Here is an 11,221-nt window from a genome sequence, read left to right as displayed (position 1 = left end):
GTAATTCAGCTGCTGGCTTAACTCTGCAAACACAGGGTAGAATGCTAAGGGTCCACTTAGCCTTTGATCATCAAATGGTCTTTTTGCACCCTGGGGCATCACAAGCGATCACAGTACCTGACTTGGTAAATGGCACACTTGGTTTTGTGGCAAGGTTTTGCTCTGTAGTTCAGGATACTCTTGAACTGAGAGCCTCCCTGGCTCAGCTTCCTGAGTGCTGGGATTTCAGGTGTCCTGACTTAAAGGTACTATTGTATCGGTGTATCCTCTGTGACAGGTTGCTTACCTCAAAGTACTTTTGTTCTTCTTTTTAAATGTGCACTGGTGTTTGACCTACGTGTGTATCTGTGTCAGCTCCCCTGGAACTGGTGTTACAGACAGTTGTGAGCTGCCATGCGGGTGCTGGGAATTGAATGGGATCCTAGTGCTCTTGGCACTGAGCCATCTCTCCAGCCTCACTACTTTCGTTGTCTACTATAAGTACTTAAAACTTCATTCAATCACCGCCCCGCACCAAGAACTTGTTATCCCTTAATAAAACTTTATGTAGGTGTCCACTCTGTGACCAAATCCAATACCTAGCCTTTAATAACAACAACAGAAATAGTGCATTTATTTACAATGATAAATTCACCCACCCAGTAAGTTAAATCGCTGGTGTTGGTAAACTAAGCGTCAGGTTACTAGGCAAGAAATCATCACGGTCTAAGGAAAAAGATATTGGCAGAGAGAATGTTCTGAGTATTTTCCATAATTTCAGATTTGGGGTATGTGGAGAATGGTTTAACGGCGTGAGAAGGAAAGGCTGGGGGGGGGGGGGCTTTGGGTTCAAGAATAAACCAGTGAAGAGGCTCACAGGCGATGAACTAAGCAAGTAATGTGGAGAGAGGGAAAAGAACCAGGCTCTTGGAAGAGAACCTAGAAGAAACGGGATTTAGAGGAAACTGAGGTGGGTAAAAGGGCAGAGGGAACTAGCAAAAATGACTCGGTAATGCCAATGCTGAAGTGGAAATAGGAGGCAAAACGCTAGACAAAAGACGGAAGACAGAAACAGAGGTGAGCCCCAAAGACAGAAGGCACCCTGGGCTAAAGAGTGAGGTAGAAAGGCAGGTTGGTGGACAGAAACAGGATGATCCCAGCATGTGTCCATGTGTTTGTGGAGGACGGCAAAGCAGTTTGCATTTTCAGATGTTTTCATACAGAGCACCGAGATTTCTATTTCGGATTGGGGTGATGGTAGGTGGTGTATTTTAGTTTTTTCCATGGATTTCAGCTAAAAAGTCTGGTAAAGTTTAGTCAAGTTTGGTGGGACAGGTGGTCAGTGTCGTTATGAAGATCCGGTCAGGAGAAGGAGTTCAGGGTCTGAGGATCTCCGGAGAAGAAGGCTGGAGGGTGGGAGGCCCATGGTGTGCGGAGGAGATGGCCGCGCGGAGTCGGGCACCGGTGTCCGTGGGCGGCGAGGAGGGCTTCGGCGGCGCGTGGGATCACTTTCCTCGGACCGCAGAACACTTCAGGAGGACCGACCAGGGCTCCGGGAGCGGCTGCTGGAGTCGCCCGCTATGAGACGCGAGTGGCATCAGGCCACGGAGGCCCGGGTGGTGGCGAATCTCAGCGCCGCCGCCAGCGAGCCGCTCCGCGTCCGCCCCTCCCGTCCCAGAGGGGACCTGTTGCCGGGGAAGGGGCGGGCGGAGGCGCCGGCGGAGGACTCTCTAGCTCTCGGCCGGCGCGCCGCGGCCTCTCACCTCAGCCACGCTCCGCGCGCGCCCCTCCCTGGCCCTCGCCTCGGAGAAGCACACACACACACACACACACACACACTCACACATACTCACACCCACACACGCGCACACTCACACACCGCGCCGCGCAGCCCGCGCCCGGGGACGGCCTGCCGAACGCTAGTGCCGCTTCCGGGAGCGGAGGCGCGGCCCCGCGAGGAGGAGGAGCAGGCCAACATGGCGGCGCGCAGGGCTGGGCTGGCCGGCCGCGCCTGAGAGCCCCACCGCTCCAGCTCGGCTCGAGGCGCCCACGCACGCGCCCAACCCTGGCCCCGCGGCTGCGGAGCGCGCGGGGCAGGAGCGTAGGGGCCCCCGCCCGGGTGCGGGGCCGGCGCCAAAGCAGCGCGGCGCGGTCCGCCAGGCCCGGGAGCCGCAGCTTCGCCGCCCGCCCGCCGGCCGGCGCGGCTCTGAAGCCGGAGCCATGGAATCGGAGGAGGAGCAGCACATGACCACTCTGCTGTGCATGGGCTTCTCGGACCCGGCCACCATCCGCAAGGCCCTGCGCCTGGCCAAGAACGACATCAACGAGGCCGTGGCGCTGCTCACCAACGAGCGGCCGGGCCTGGACTACGGCGGCTACGAGCCCATGGATAGCGGGGGCCCCAGTCCGGGGCCGGGCGGCGGCCCACGGGGCGATGGCAGCGGGGACGGCGGCGGGCCTTCCCGCGGCGGGAGCAGCGGAGGTGGCGGCGGCTTCGACCCCCCGCCAGCCTACCACGAGGTGGTGGACGCGGAGGTGAGTGGCGCTGGTTGCCCTGACCTCGCGGTAGAGGCGGCTGCTCGAGTCCCGTGGGCAGGGAGCGCAGCCCGCCCGGCTCGCAGCGGGACTCTTGGGCGGGGACTGTAACGAAACTGGGGGTGGGGGGTACAGAGATAACAGCCCGGTCTCTGGTCAGAGACGGGGTCACTAGACCGGGGTCAAATGGGGAGAAGGGCTTTGGGGGAGAAGTCTGCCGGCATGGAGTTAGGTACACGGACCTGGGCTGTGGAGGGGGGGGGGTCTCCTGGGCTACCTGCTGAGTAGGGGTACGGTCCCTGGAGGCATGCGGAGGAGAGTCCACATTTCCACTTTCTCCTGGCTTGGGAGATGGGAAGGGCATGAATATCAGGTGTCAAAACCGGTGTCTTGTGGACGGGTATTTGTGGCACTTGATTTCCTTGAAGGATTCGGGTAGGTACTAGGTTCAGAGTCAGAGATAGTGCGATAGGCCAGCCAGAATAGAGGCCTTTGCCGGGTCACACGGGAGAGCTGTTTGGGGTCAGGAAAAGGGTTTGGGTTTTTAAGCCAACCGTCAGAAAGAGGACAGTGCCCCCCAAATGAGGAGGGCCTAGACAGGACCAGCGCCTGTGGGAATGAATGCAAGGCGAAGGAGCAGGTCTGCCTGTTACAAGGTCTGCCTTGGAGGGTTGGGCGGTCAGGTGTGTGCTGACAGGTAGCGGAACCGGACAGAGAAAAAGAGTGAGAAGCTTGGGCCGAAGAGGAGCTAAGGAAGGACCAGAAGGTCAGGAATGGGAGGTTGAAGCTGGGACCCAGCGTGGGTAAGGGGAGTACCACCGACACAGATGAGGGGAAGTTAGAGGTGAGGAAAGATGCTCCTAGGGAGGTTGATGGGGATGTGGGGAGGCGTGGACCCGAGAGGAGAAGGGGACGGACTGAAGAGCCTAGAGAAGGGAGAGACTCTGGTGCGTTTGATCAGACACCTCAAAACTTAAGTAGTGGAAACTAGGCCTTTTAGTGCTTTGGTTTACATTGCGGTAAAGGAATACGGGAGAGGATGACAAGCTTGCCAAAACAAGGATAAGTCACCCAGAAGCCGTGGTGTTTATGATTAATTTGCAGAAAAATGACTGGCCTCTAACGCAGAGATCCGCCTGCCTCTGCCTCTCCGGTGCTGGGATTAAAGGTGTGCGCCACCACCGCCTTGAATGAAAGTGACAATTCTTAAGTCACTCTTACTGCCAGCCCCCAGCACTCCTCCCCTTGCTCTTGCCAGAGTTGACCTATTTTGAAATCAAGAAGCAAGCTATCACCTTTTCTGAACATGTTTGTACGAGTCCGCAAAGCTCGCTGTTTTCATCATGTGAGAAATTTTATTTTCTGTTCCTGCTTTTAATCTCCTGTGATTGAAAATCAACACAAGTTAGAGTACTTGCAGCACGTTAAATTAGCTTACTTCCTGTACATTTAAGTCGGAAGAATCTCTTTGAACAGCAGACGACAAGTTTGCTTTCAGGTAAAATCCAGAGACTCTGTCTTTTAATTTACCCCGCCATGTGGTTTGGGGCTCTGGGAGGCTGGAGCACTGACTTGTGAGAGCCCCTGAGGACTAGTTTTGATGAGGGCTGCTCTACTCTTGTGGTACACTGGCAGGGTAAGGCCAATTTCTGATACCATACCAGTGTGGCAAGAGTAAGCTCAGTTTTAAAGCCATCGCCCGTGCCACCCGTGCAGCTTGTGTGTCCTTGTCACAAAAGTAGTGGGGAAATGTGGCTTCTGAAAGGCCTGTCAGGTTCATTTACTCAGTACATTTTACTAATCCTCAGTAAAAATAGTTACTACGTCACCGTTTTAGGTATGGAATTAGTAGCAGAACCTACATTCCAGTCCAGCTCTCTGTCATCAAAAGCCAGGAGCTTTTCACTGCATCCATTTAATAGTTTCAGGATTGAATTCCTTTGGTCTGGTACAGATAACAAGGGAGAGAGGCCAATTGTGAGGCTGTTCTTGATTCCAGCAGGGGTGAGCACCAATCCAAGGCATCAGGACATCTACGTTAGTGGGTAGGATGAAAGCAGAATTATTCTTTTTTTTTTAAAGCAGAGACTTTAGAAATTAATAATTAGTACAGTCCCCTTGCTTTACAGAAATGACCTTTCAGGTCCCAAAGGGGAAGTTGTCCTCACAGAGGCAGCCAATAGGACCAGAAGCCTCCCTTACACAGGAAAAAGAAACTGGCTACAGGAATGGATCAAAAGTAGAGAATTAGAGTAAAAACAGTGATGGTGGCCAGCTTTAAATAATTTACCCCTATTTTTTAAAACCTGAGTCCCATATTTTAAAATAAATATATTTCTGCTTTTTGCATAAGAAATTTTATTTTTAGGGTCCTTTAAATTTTTTTTGAGGTAATGCAGACTAAAATTTAATTAGTTAAAAAGGAAGAAAATGAGGCCAGGGATGCAGCTCAGTGGTGGGATGTGTTTAGTGTCCATGAAACCCTGGGTTCCATCCTTAGCACGTGGATAAAAAATAATGGGGGGGGATAAAAAAACTAAAAAAGAAAATGGTTGTATTCACTTGACATATATTTTGGGACAGCAATGACTCAATGATTCTGTCAGTAAGCATTTCATTGCCTGCCCTGTCCCACTGGCAGGGGGTAGAGTGGCCAACAGAACATAGAGTTTACATTCTAATGGTCTTTCATTTCGGGCTCTTGGTTTACGGTTTACAAGAAGAGACTTTCCAAGGTCATGTATCTAGAATCAGTTTGGTAATTTGGGGCCCTTCTGTAATTAGAATTTGCTTTAAAAATTTTGAAAAGCAAAAGTTGCATTTCATTAAGAGCAAGAGAATTTATTGCATTTAGAGAGACCCAGATAACGCGCAAAACACATGGACTTCATAGAAAGCCTTTGTAATGTCCTCCAATTAAGTAAAGGTACTGCTTTGGAAAGGAGGCTGTTTATTCTTGCTAGTTTTGTTGGGTGTGAATGTAGATGCAGTTCTTGGTCTTTGGGTCTGGAAGGGTCTCTAAGAACCCTTCTAATTTTGAATTTGAATGGCCTTACTTCAGAACCATTCCATGGCAAATAAGGAGTCTGTTCTATTATTAAAGAGTGTGAGATCTCACAACTGCTCTAAATAACTTCTCCTGAGCTTTAAAACTCCCACTGTAGGAAGCCTTCACTGTTTTCTGTGGCCAGAGTCAACCTTGTGCCCTTTTGCCACTGCTGAGAGCTGGTCCCCAGTTCTGCTCTCCTTAGAGCTTTGGAGTTGGTCTTCATAATCTTGCCCAAAGATCTGTAAAGTCTGAGCGGGTATCCTGAACATCTTAGACATTTTAATAATTGTGAAATATTTAATAATTATGTAATATACCTTTCCCTTTTTAATTTTGTCTCAGAAAATGCTAAAAGTTTTTAAAAGGGACTTTCACATTAACTAATGAAGTAACTTCTTAGCTGTCCATTTCTATTTGTTAATACTCTGAATGTCATTTCATATTCTGATCAGATGAGTAATTGTGAACTTGTTTTGTTTTTATTGAATGTGCACATTCCTTTGGTAGTAATATGTCAGAAATATTTGCAAGAGTTCCTAAATTTGTTTGGTTTTGTTTTCTTAGGTTAAGGGCCTCATAGTTGGGCCTGTCATATAGCACATGTAAAACACATGGGAATTAAAGTCACCATGATGTGTAGTTCTTTTAATTTATCATATTTCCCCCAGTTATAAATGAGGCTCCTATTAAAATCATTTTATTTTTTCCTAAAATATAACAGTCCTAGTGTGTTTTAGTATAAATATCAAATGAGTATACATTTTGACTAAAGTGATCTGAAAATATGATCTGTTGTTTGCTTTACTATGGTTTGATAAATTTTTTTTACAAAAAATCATTTAGGAAAAAATAATCCTCAGATCATTTGAAAGTAAATGAAATAAAAATGTCTGAAAAATTAGTCAGCATAGCCTAGTTTTTAAAGTAAACATTTCTCTACGATCATTATGAATTAGGTGTATGAGTTCACGTAAGGGTTGGATTCTCATTTTTCAATTGCCCTGTCATTTGCTTCAAGATGTTTTTATTTAGTGGGATGTGTGTGTGTGTGTGTGTGTGTGTGTGTGTGAGATTGTTTTTTTCTACACCTTTTTGAAACAGTTGATTCTGATGTTGAAGAGATTTGCCTGTCTCTGCCATCCATGCTGCTGTAGGAATTCAGAGATCTATAGGTGGACTTTTTGTCTCATCCACTAGTTCCCACATAATCACACAGAGACTTATTACTAATTATGACTATTATATTATAATAGTCATAGTACTATAACTAATCATATTGTAACCAGTTATAGCTGCTCGACCAATAGCTTAGGCTTGTCTCTAGCCAGCTCTTAAAACTTAAATTAACACATTTCTATTATCTGTGTGCTTCCCTGAGGCACATTTACCTCATCTATGAACTTCCCATGTTTATTAATCTATGTACTCCCCCAAGGATCATTTGCCTCATCTGTGAACTTCCCATGTTGTTCTTCGTCTTGTTCGCTACTCATTGATTCCGCCCTTCTTCCCAGTGTCTCTCTGCCCCCCAAATCCTGCCTAGCTATTGGCCAGTCAGTTCTTTATTAACATTGAGAGCAATACATATTTATAGTGTACAAAGATTGTTCTGCAGCATAGATTACAAGTGTATACTACCATGTTCAGCTTTTTTATTTACTTGTTTTTGTTTATGTGTATGAATGTTTTGCTTGTATGTATGTTTGAGCACTGCATGTATGCCAATTACCCACAGAGGCCAGAAAAAGGCACCAGATTCCTTGGAATTGGAGTTAGAGGTGATTGTGAGCCACCATGTAGAAACCAAACCTGGGTCTCCTGCAAGAATAATGGAATGCTCCTAACTGTAAAGCCATCTCTCCAGCTTTTTATGTGAGTTCTGGCAATTAAATCCTTGAGGCTTTTATCATTATGGCCTTTATCTGCTAAGCAATCTCCCTACCCCTCATTTGCTTTTAGAATATTTGTAATTGGTCTTCTCCGTGTCTTGAGTGTATGTTTTAGTCTATTGTAATAGACCAGGACAGCATCATATAGCTTATTCGCTTAGGATTTGAAATCAGTTTCAATATTAGAAAAATGAATGTACTGCTTTGATAATTTAAAGAGATTGCAGGGTTTTGTGGACTTTGTTTTTGTTTTCATTTTTGTAAAGACAGGGTCTCTCGGTGTAGCCCAGGCTGGCCTGGAGCTCATTGTGTAGAACAGGCTGGCCTAAACTCCTGGAGATCCTCTTGCCTCTGCCTCCTAAGTGCTAGGGTTAAAGGCCTGTGCCACCAGGCCTGGCAAGGTTTCATCTTTTAATAGGAAAACATGTTAATGCACTCATATTTTTAGATTTATTTCCCAAATATTATATAAGATTTGATTCTAAGGTAAAAAATTCTGATTTTTCACAAAGATCTATTTTAGGGAGGGAAGGAGAGAGAGAGAGAGAGAGAGAGAGAGAGAGAGAGAGAGAGAGAGAGAGAGAGAGAGAGAGAGAGAGAGAGAGAGAGAGAGAGAGAATACACGTAAATGTAAGTGCAGGAGCCTGTGAAGGCTGGAGGTGTTGGATCCTCTGAAGGTGGAGTGACAGGTGGTTGTAAGCTACCTGGGGTGGATGCTGGAAACTGAATTCAATTTCTTTGCAAAAAGCAGTACATGCTTTTAACATTCCTTTCTAGCCCCGAAAAATTTGTAATAAGAAAGTATCAAAAAGTTTAATAGGTGAATTCTTTAATCCCAGCCAGCACTCAGGAGGCAGAGGCAGGCAGATCTCTGCGTTCAGGGCTAACCTGATCTATAGAACAAGTTCCAAGACAGCCAGGGCCACAAGAGAAACTCTGTCTCAAAATTTAAAAAGGGGGGAAAAATAAAGTTTTAATAGAATTTTTCAAAGTCAGATTTAGGTTTTCTAATTCTGAGTAAGAATGAACCATTTCAAAACATTCTCATAATACACTGAAGCCCCTAGACTTACTCATTTGTGTTTAAGCTTTGTTGTTCTATTTGTTTTAATTTTTGATTAGCATAAAGGAAATGGGTTTCTCCATGACATTTTCATAGGTCTGCATCATTATACTTTGTGCTTGTCAGTTCCCGCACCGCCTTCACCAGCCTGCCTCTTTCCTTCTTGCTGTACCTCACCCCCCACTTCGCATACAGATATTTCCCCTTTTTATTGGAGGAGTTTGTATGTATGGTTTTGGTTTTGGTTTTGAGACAAGGTTTCATGTAACCCAGGCTGGCCTCCACCTCTGGAGCACTGCATGTGCCCCATGCCGGCTTATTTCCCCACCCTGCATTTGTGACGTGTATACTCCATTGCCTCCTCTTGTTCCCGTTCCCTGTATTTATTTTTTTTTCTTTTTTCTTTTTTTTTTGGTTTTTCGAGATAGGGTTTCTCTGTAGCTTTTTTAGAGCCTGTCCTGGAACTAGCTCTTGTAGACCAGGCTGGCCTCGAACTCACAGAGATCCGCCTGCCTCTGCCTCCCGAGTGCTGGGATTAAAGGCGTGCGCCACCACCGCCCGGCTCCGTTCCCTGTGTTTAAACATACTTTCACATGAGGTGGTTTGCTCTTAGGAGTAGGTACCTTTGACTGCATAGTGTCAGTAGCAGCTTGGTGATGGGAGAGAGGAACCTTGAGAGCCGGCTGGTTAAGGCTTTATTGGGTGATTGGTAACACCTTTGTGTGTACCATAACCTAAGAGGATGTCTGCATTTGTAATGATGTCACAAGCTAGAGTGATGTCTCAGTGTGCTTTATTTAAAAAAAGGCTAGGAACGGGTAATTAAAACTATTTGTTTTAATTTTAACTGAGTTTTGGTTTGTTTGCTTCTTCTTCTTCTTCTTCTTCTTCTTCTTCTTCTTCTTCTTATTATTATTATTATTATTATTATTATTATTTTCAAGACAGGTTTTCTCTGTAGCTTTGGAGCCTGTCCTGGAACTAGCTCTTGTCTACCAGGCTGGCCTTGAACTCACAGATTTGCCTGCCTCTGCCTCTGAGTGCTGGTGTGCACCACCACCACTACCCGGCAGTTTGTTTTTAAAGGGAAATTGAGAGACAGCCCAGTGGTTTCTGAGCGCAACTCCCAGTACCCTCATGGTGACTCAAAACCAGCTGCCATTAACTCTACTTCCAGGGGATCTAACACCCTCTTCCTGTCTCTACATGTGGTGTACACACATACATACAGACAAAAACATATGCATAAAATAAAGTTAAATCCTAAAAAGAATTAGAACATCCAACAGATAAATAAGCTTCAGATATCTGGTGAAATCAGATAAGAGAGCTCAGGCTGGGTAAGGTAGATTGCAGCTATGTAACTTAGAAAATCATTCTTCATTTTCAGAACAAGAAGGTGTTTTCTGCTTTTTTGAGAGCATTTATTTTGTTTTAAAGGTTATTGTATTTCTCATTGTTGACATAGAAATTTTTATTGTTGAGTGTTGTCACAGTTTTTAGTCACAATTGCTTCGTACAATTTTTTGTAGACTTTTTGTTATGCTCACAGTGGTGGTGGGTGATAGCATCTGTGGTGAGTTTTTAACATATGACCATTTTGTTTTTGTGTTTATGGTGTTTCCCAATAGTGAAAATTTTTGTCCCCACCATTGGTGGCTTACAATTTTCTCTCTGTGTGAGGAGGATTGACTTGTTTTTAGAAATTACTTTAATCGAATTTATGGATTATAAAGCTATAGTCTTTGTTGTTTTTATTGTTCTGAAGAGCTAAACTCAAGTAAATCAAAATTTTAGTTAGGTAATCTTTTTAGAAATGAAAGTGGTTGTGGTTGTGGTGGCACATGCCTTTAATCCCAGTACTCCAGAGGCAGTGGCAGGCGGATCTCTGAGTTTGAGGCTAGCCTGGTCTACAGAGTGAGTTCTGGGAGAGCTAGAGCTACACAGAGAAATCCAGTTTTGAAAAACCAGGGGAAAAAAAGGTAAAGAAAGTGCTCTGGCCATGGTGTAAAGGTTTGTGAACCATTTTTCCAGTGCTAGTCTCAGACTTGACTGTTCTCTTACAAAGAAGCAGATCTTAGTTGCTTCTCACTTCTAAGGTAAACTCAGTTGTTCTGTTGATGTTTGCCGTCCCATAATTTCGATCCATTTTTTTGCGTTGTGAAATTCAGTTGGCATTATTTAACATGCTTTCACATGAGTTTATATCAGAAATATGTTTTGAAACAACATGATGCTTATAGTCTTTATCAGTAGGTCTTCAAAGTGACTTCAGAAATTAAAGCAAGATTATTGGTCAGACATTTAATGGCAGAAACTCACAGCTTCTGGGATGTGTGCTTTCAGATCCAGCTTGCAGTGAGTTTGTGTTTTATACTGTATATTGTCAGTTTCAGCTGGAAATTAAATTGCACTTTAAAATTTATACTTGTAAATCAACAGCAAGGCACTTAGAAACTATTTAAAATATGTTTTGGTATCACAAAAATAGAAATGTTTTCCCTCTGTCAATTATCTCAGTTATGATAGGAAACCCCCTCCCTTCTATTGAAGTCTTTTGTCAGAGCTGGAGTGATGGCTTACATCTGCTTAGTCTTGAGAACTAGAATTTGGATCCCAGCACCCATATCACGAGGCCCACAAATACCTGTAAGAACCAAGACCCTCAAGATAAAAAAACACTGATGACAGCTTATGCTGGAGAGG

General features: G+C 45.2%; 1 protein-coding gene across 3 annotated transcripts in view; it reads left to right on the top strand.

Annotated features, from left to right (window-relative positions):
- Positions 1 to 2,149: 2,149 nt before the first annotated feature.
- The window catches only part of Usp24 (ubiquitin specific peptidase 24), a 142,879-nt gene continuing 133,807 nt past the window's right edge, over positions 2,150 to 11,221 (top strand). For 2 of the 3 annotated variants that reach the window (XM_038333425.1, XM_038333424.1), the window contains exon 1: positions 2,151 to 2,514. In XM_038333425.1, coding sequence (XP_038189353.1) covers positions 2,200 to 2,514 — 315 coding nt within the window. In that variant the 5' untranslated portion in view covers positions 2,151 to 2,199. Of the gene's footprint in view, positions 2,515 to 11,221 lie in introns of all 3 variants that reach the window. The other variant, XM_038333426.1, reaches the window with a different exon arrangement.

Source organism: Arvicola amphibius, chromosome 6 (genome assembly GCF_903992535.2).
Source record: "Arvicola amphibius chromosome 6, mArvAmp1.2, whole genome shotgun sequence".
In the NCBI taxonomy this organism is placed as follows: domain Eukaryota; kingdom Metazoa; phylum Chordata; class Mammalia; order Rodentia; family Cricetidae; genus Arvicola; species Arvicola amphibius.
The sequence above is the reverse complement of the archived record's forward strand: the minus strand, read 5'-3'. Positions and strand labels throughout refer to the sequence as shown.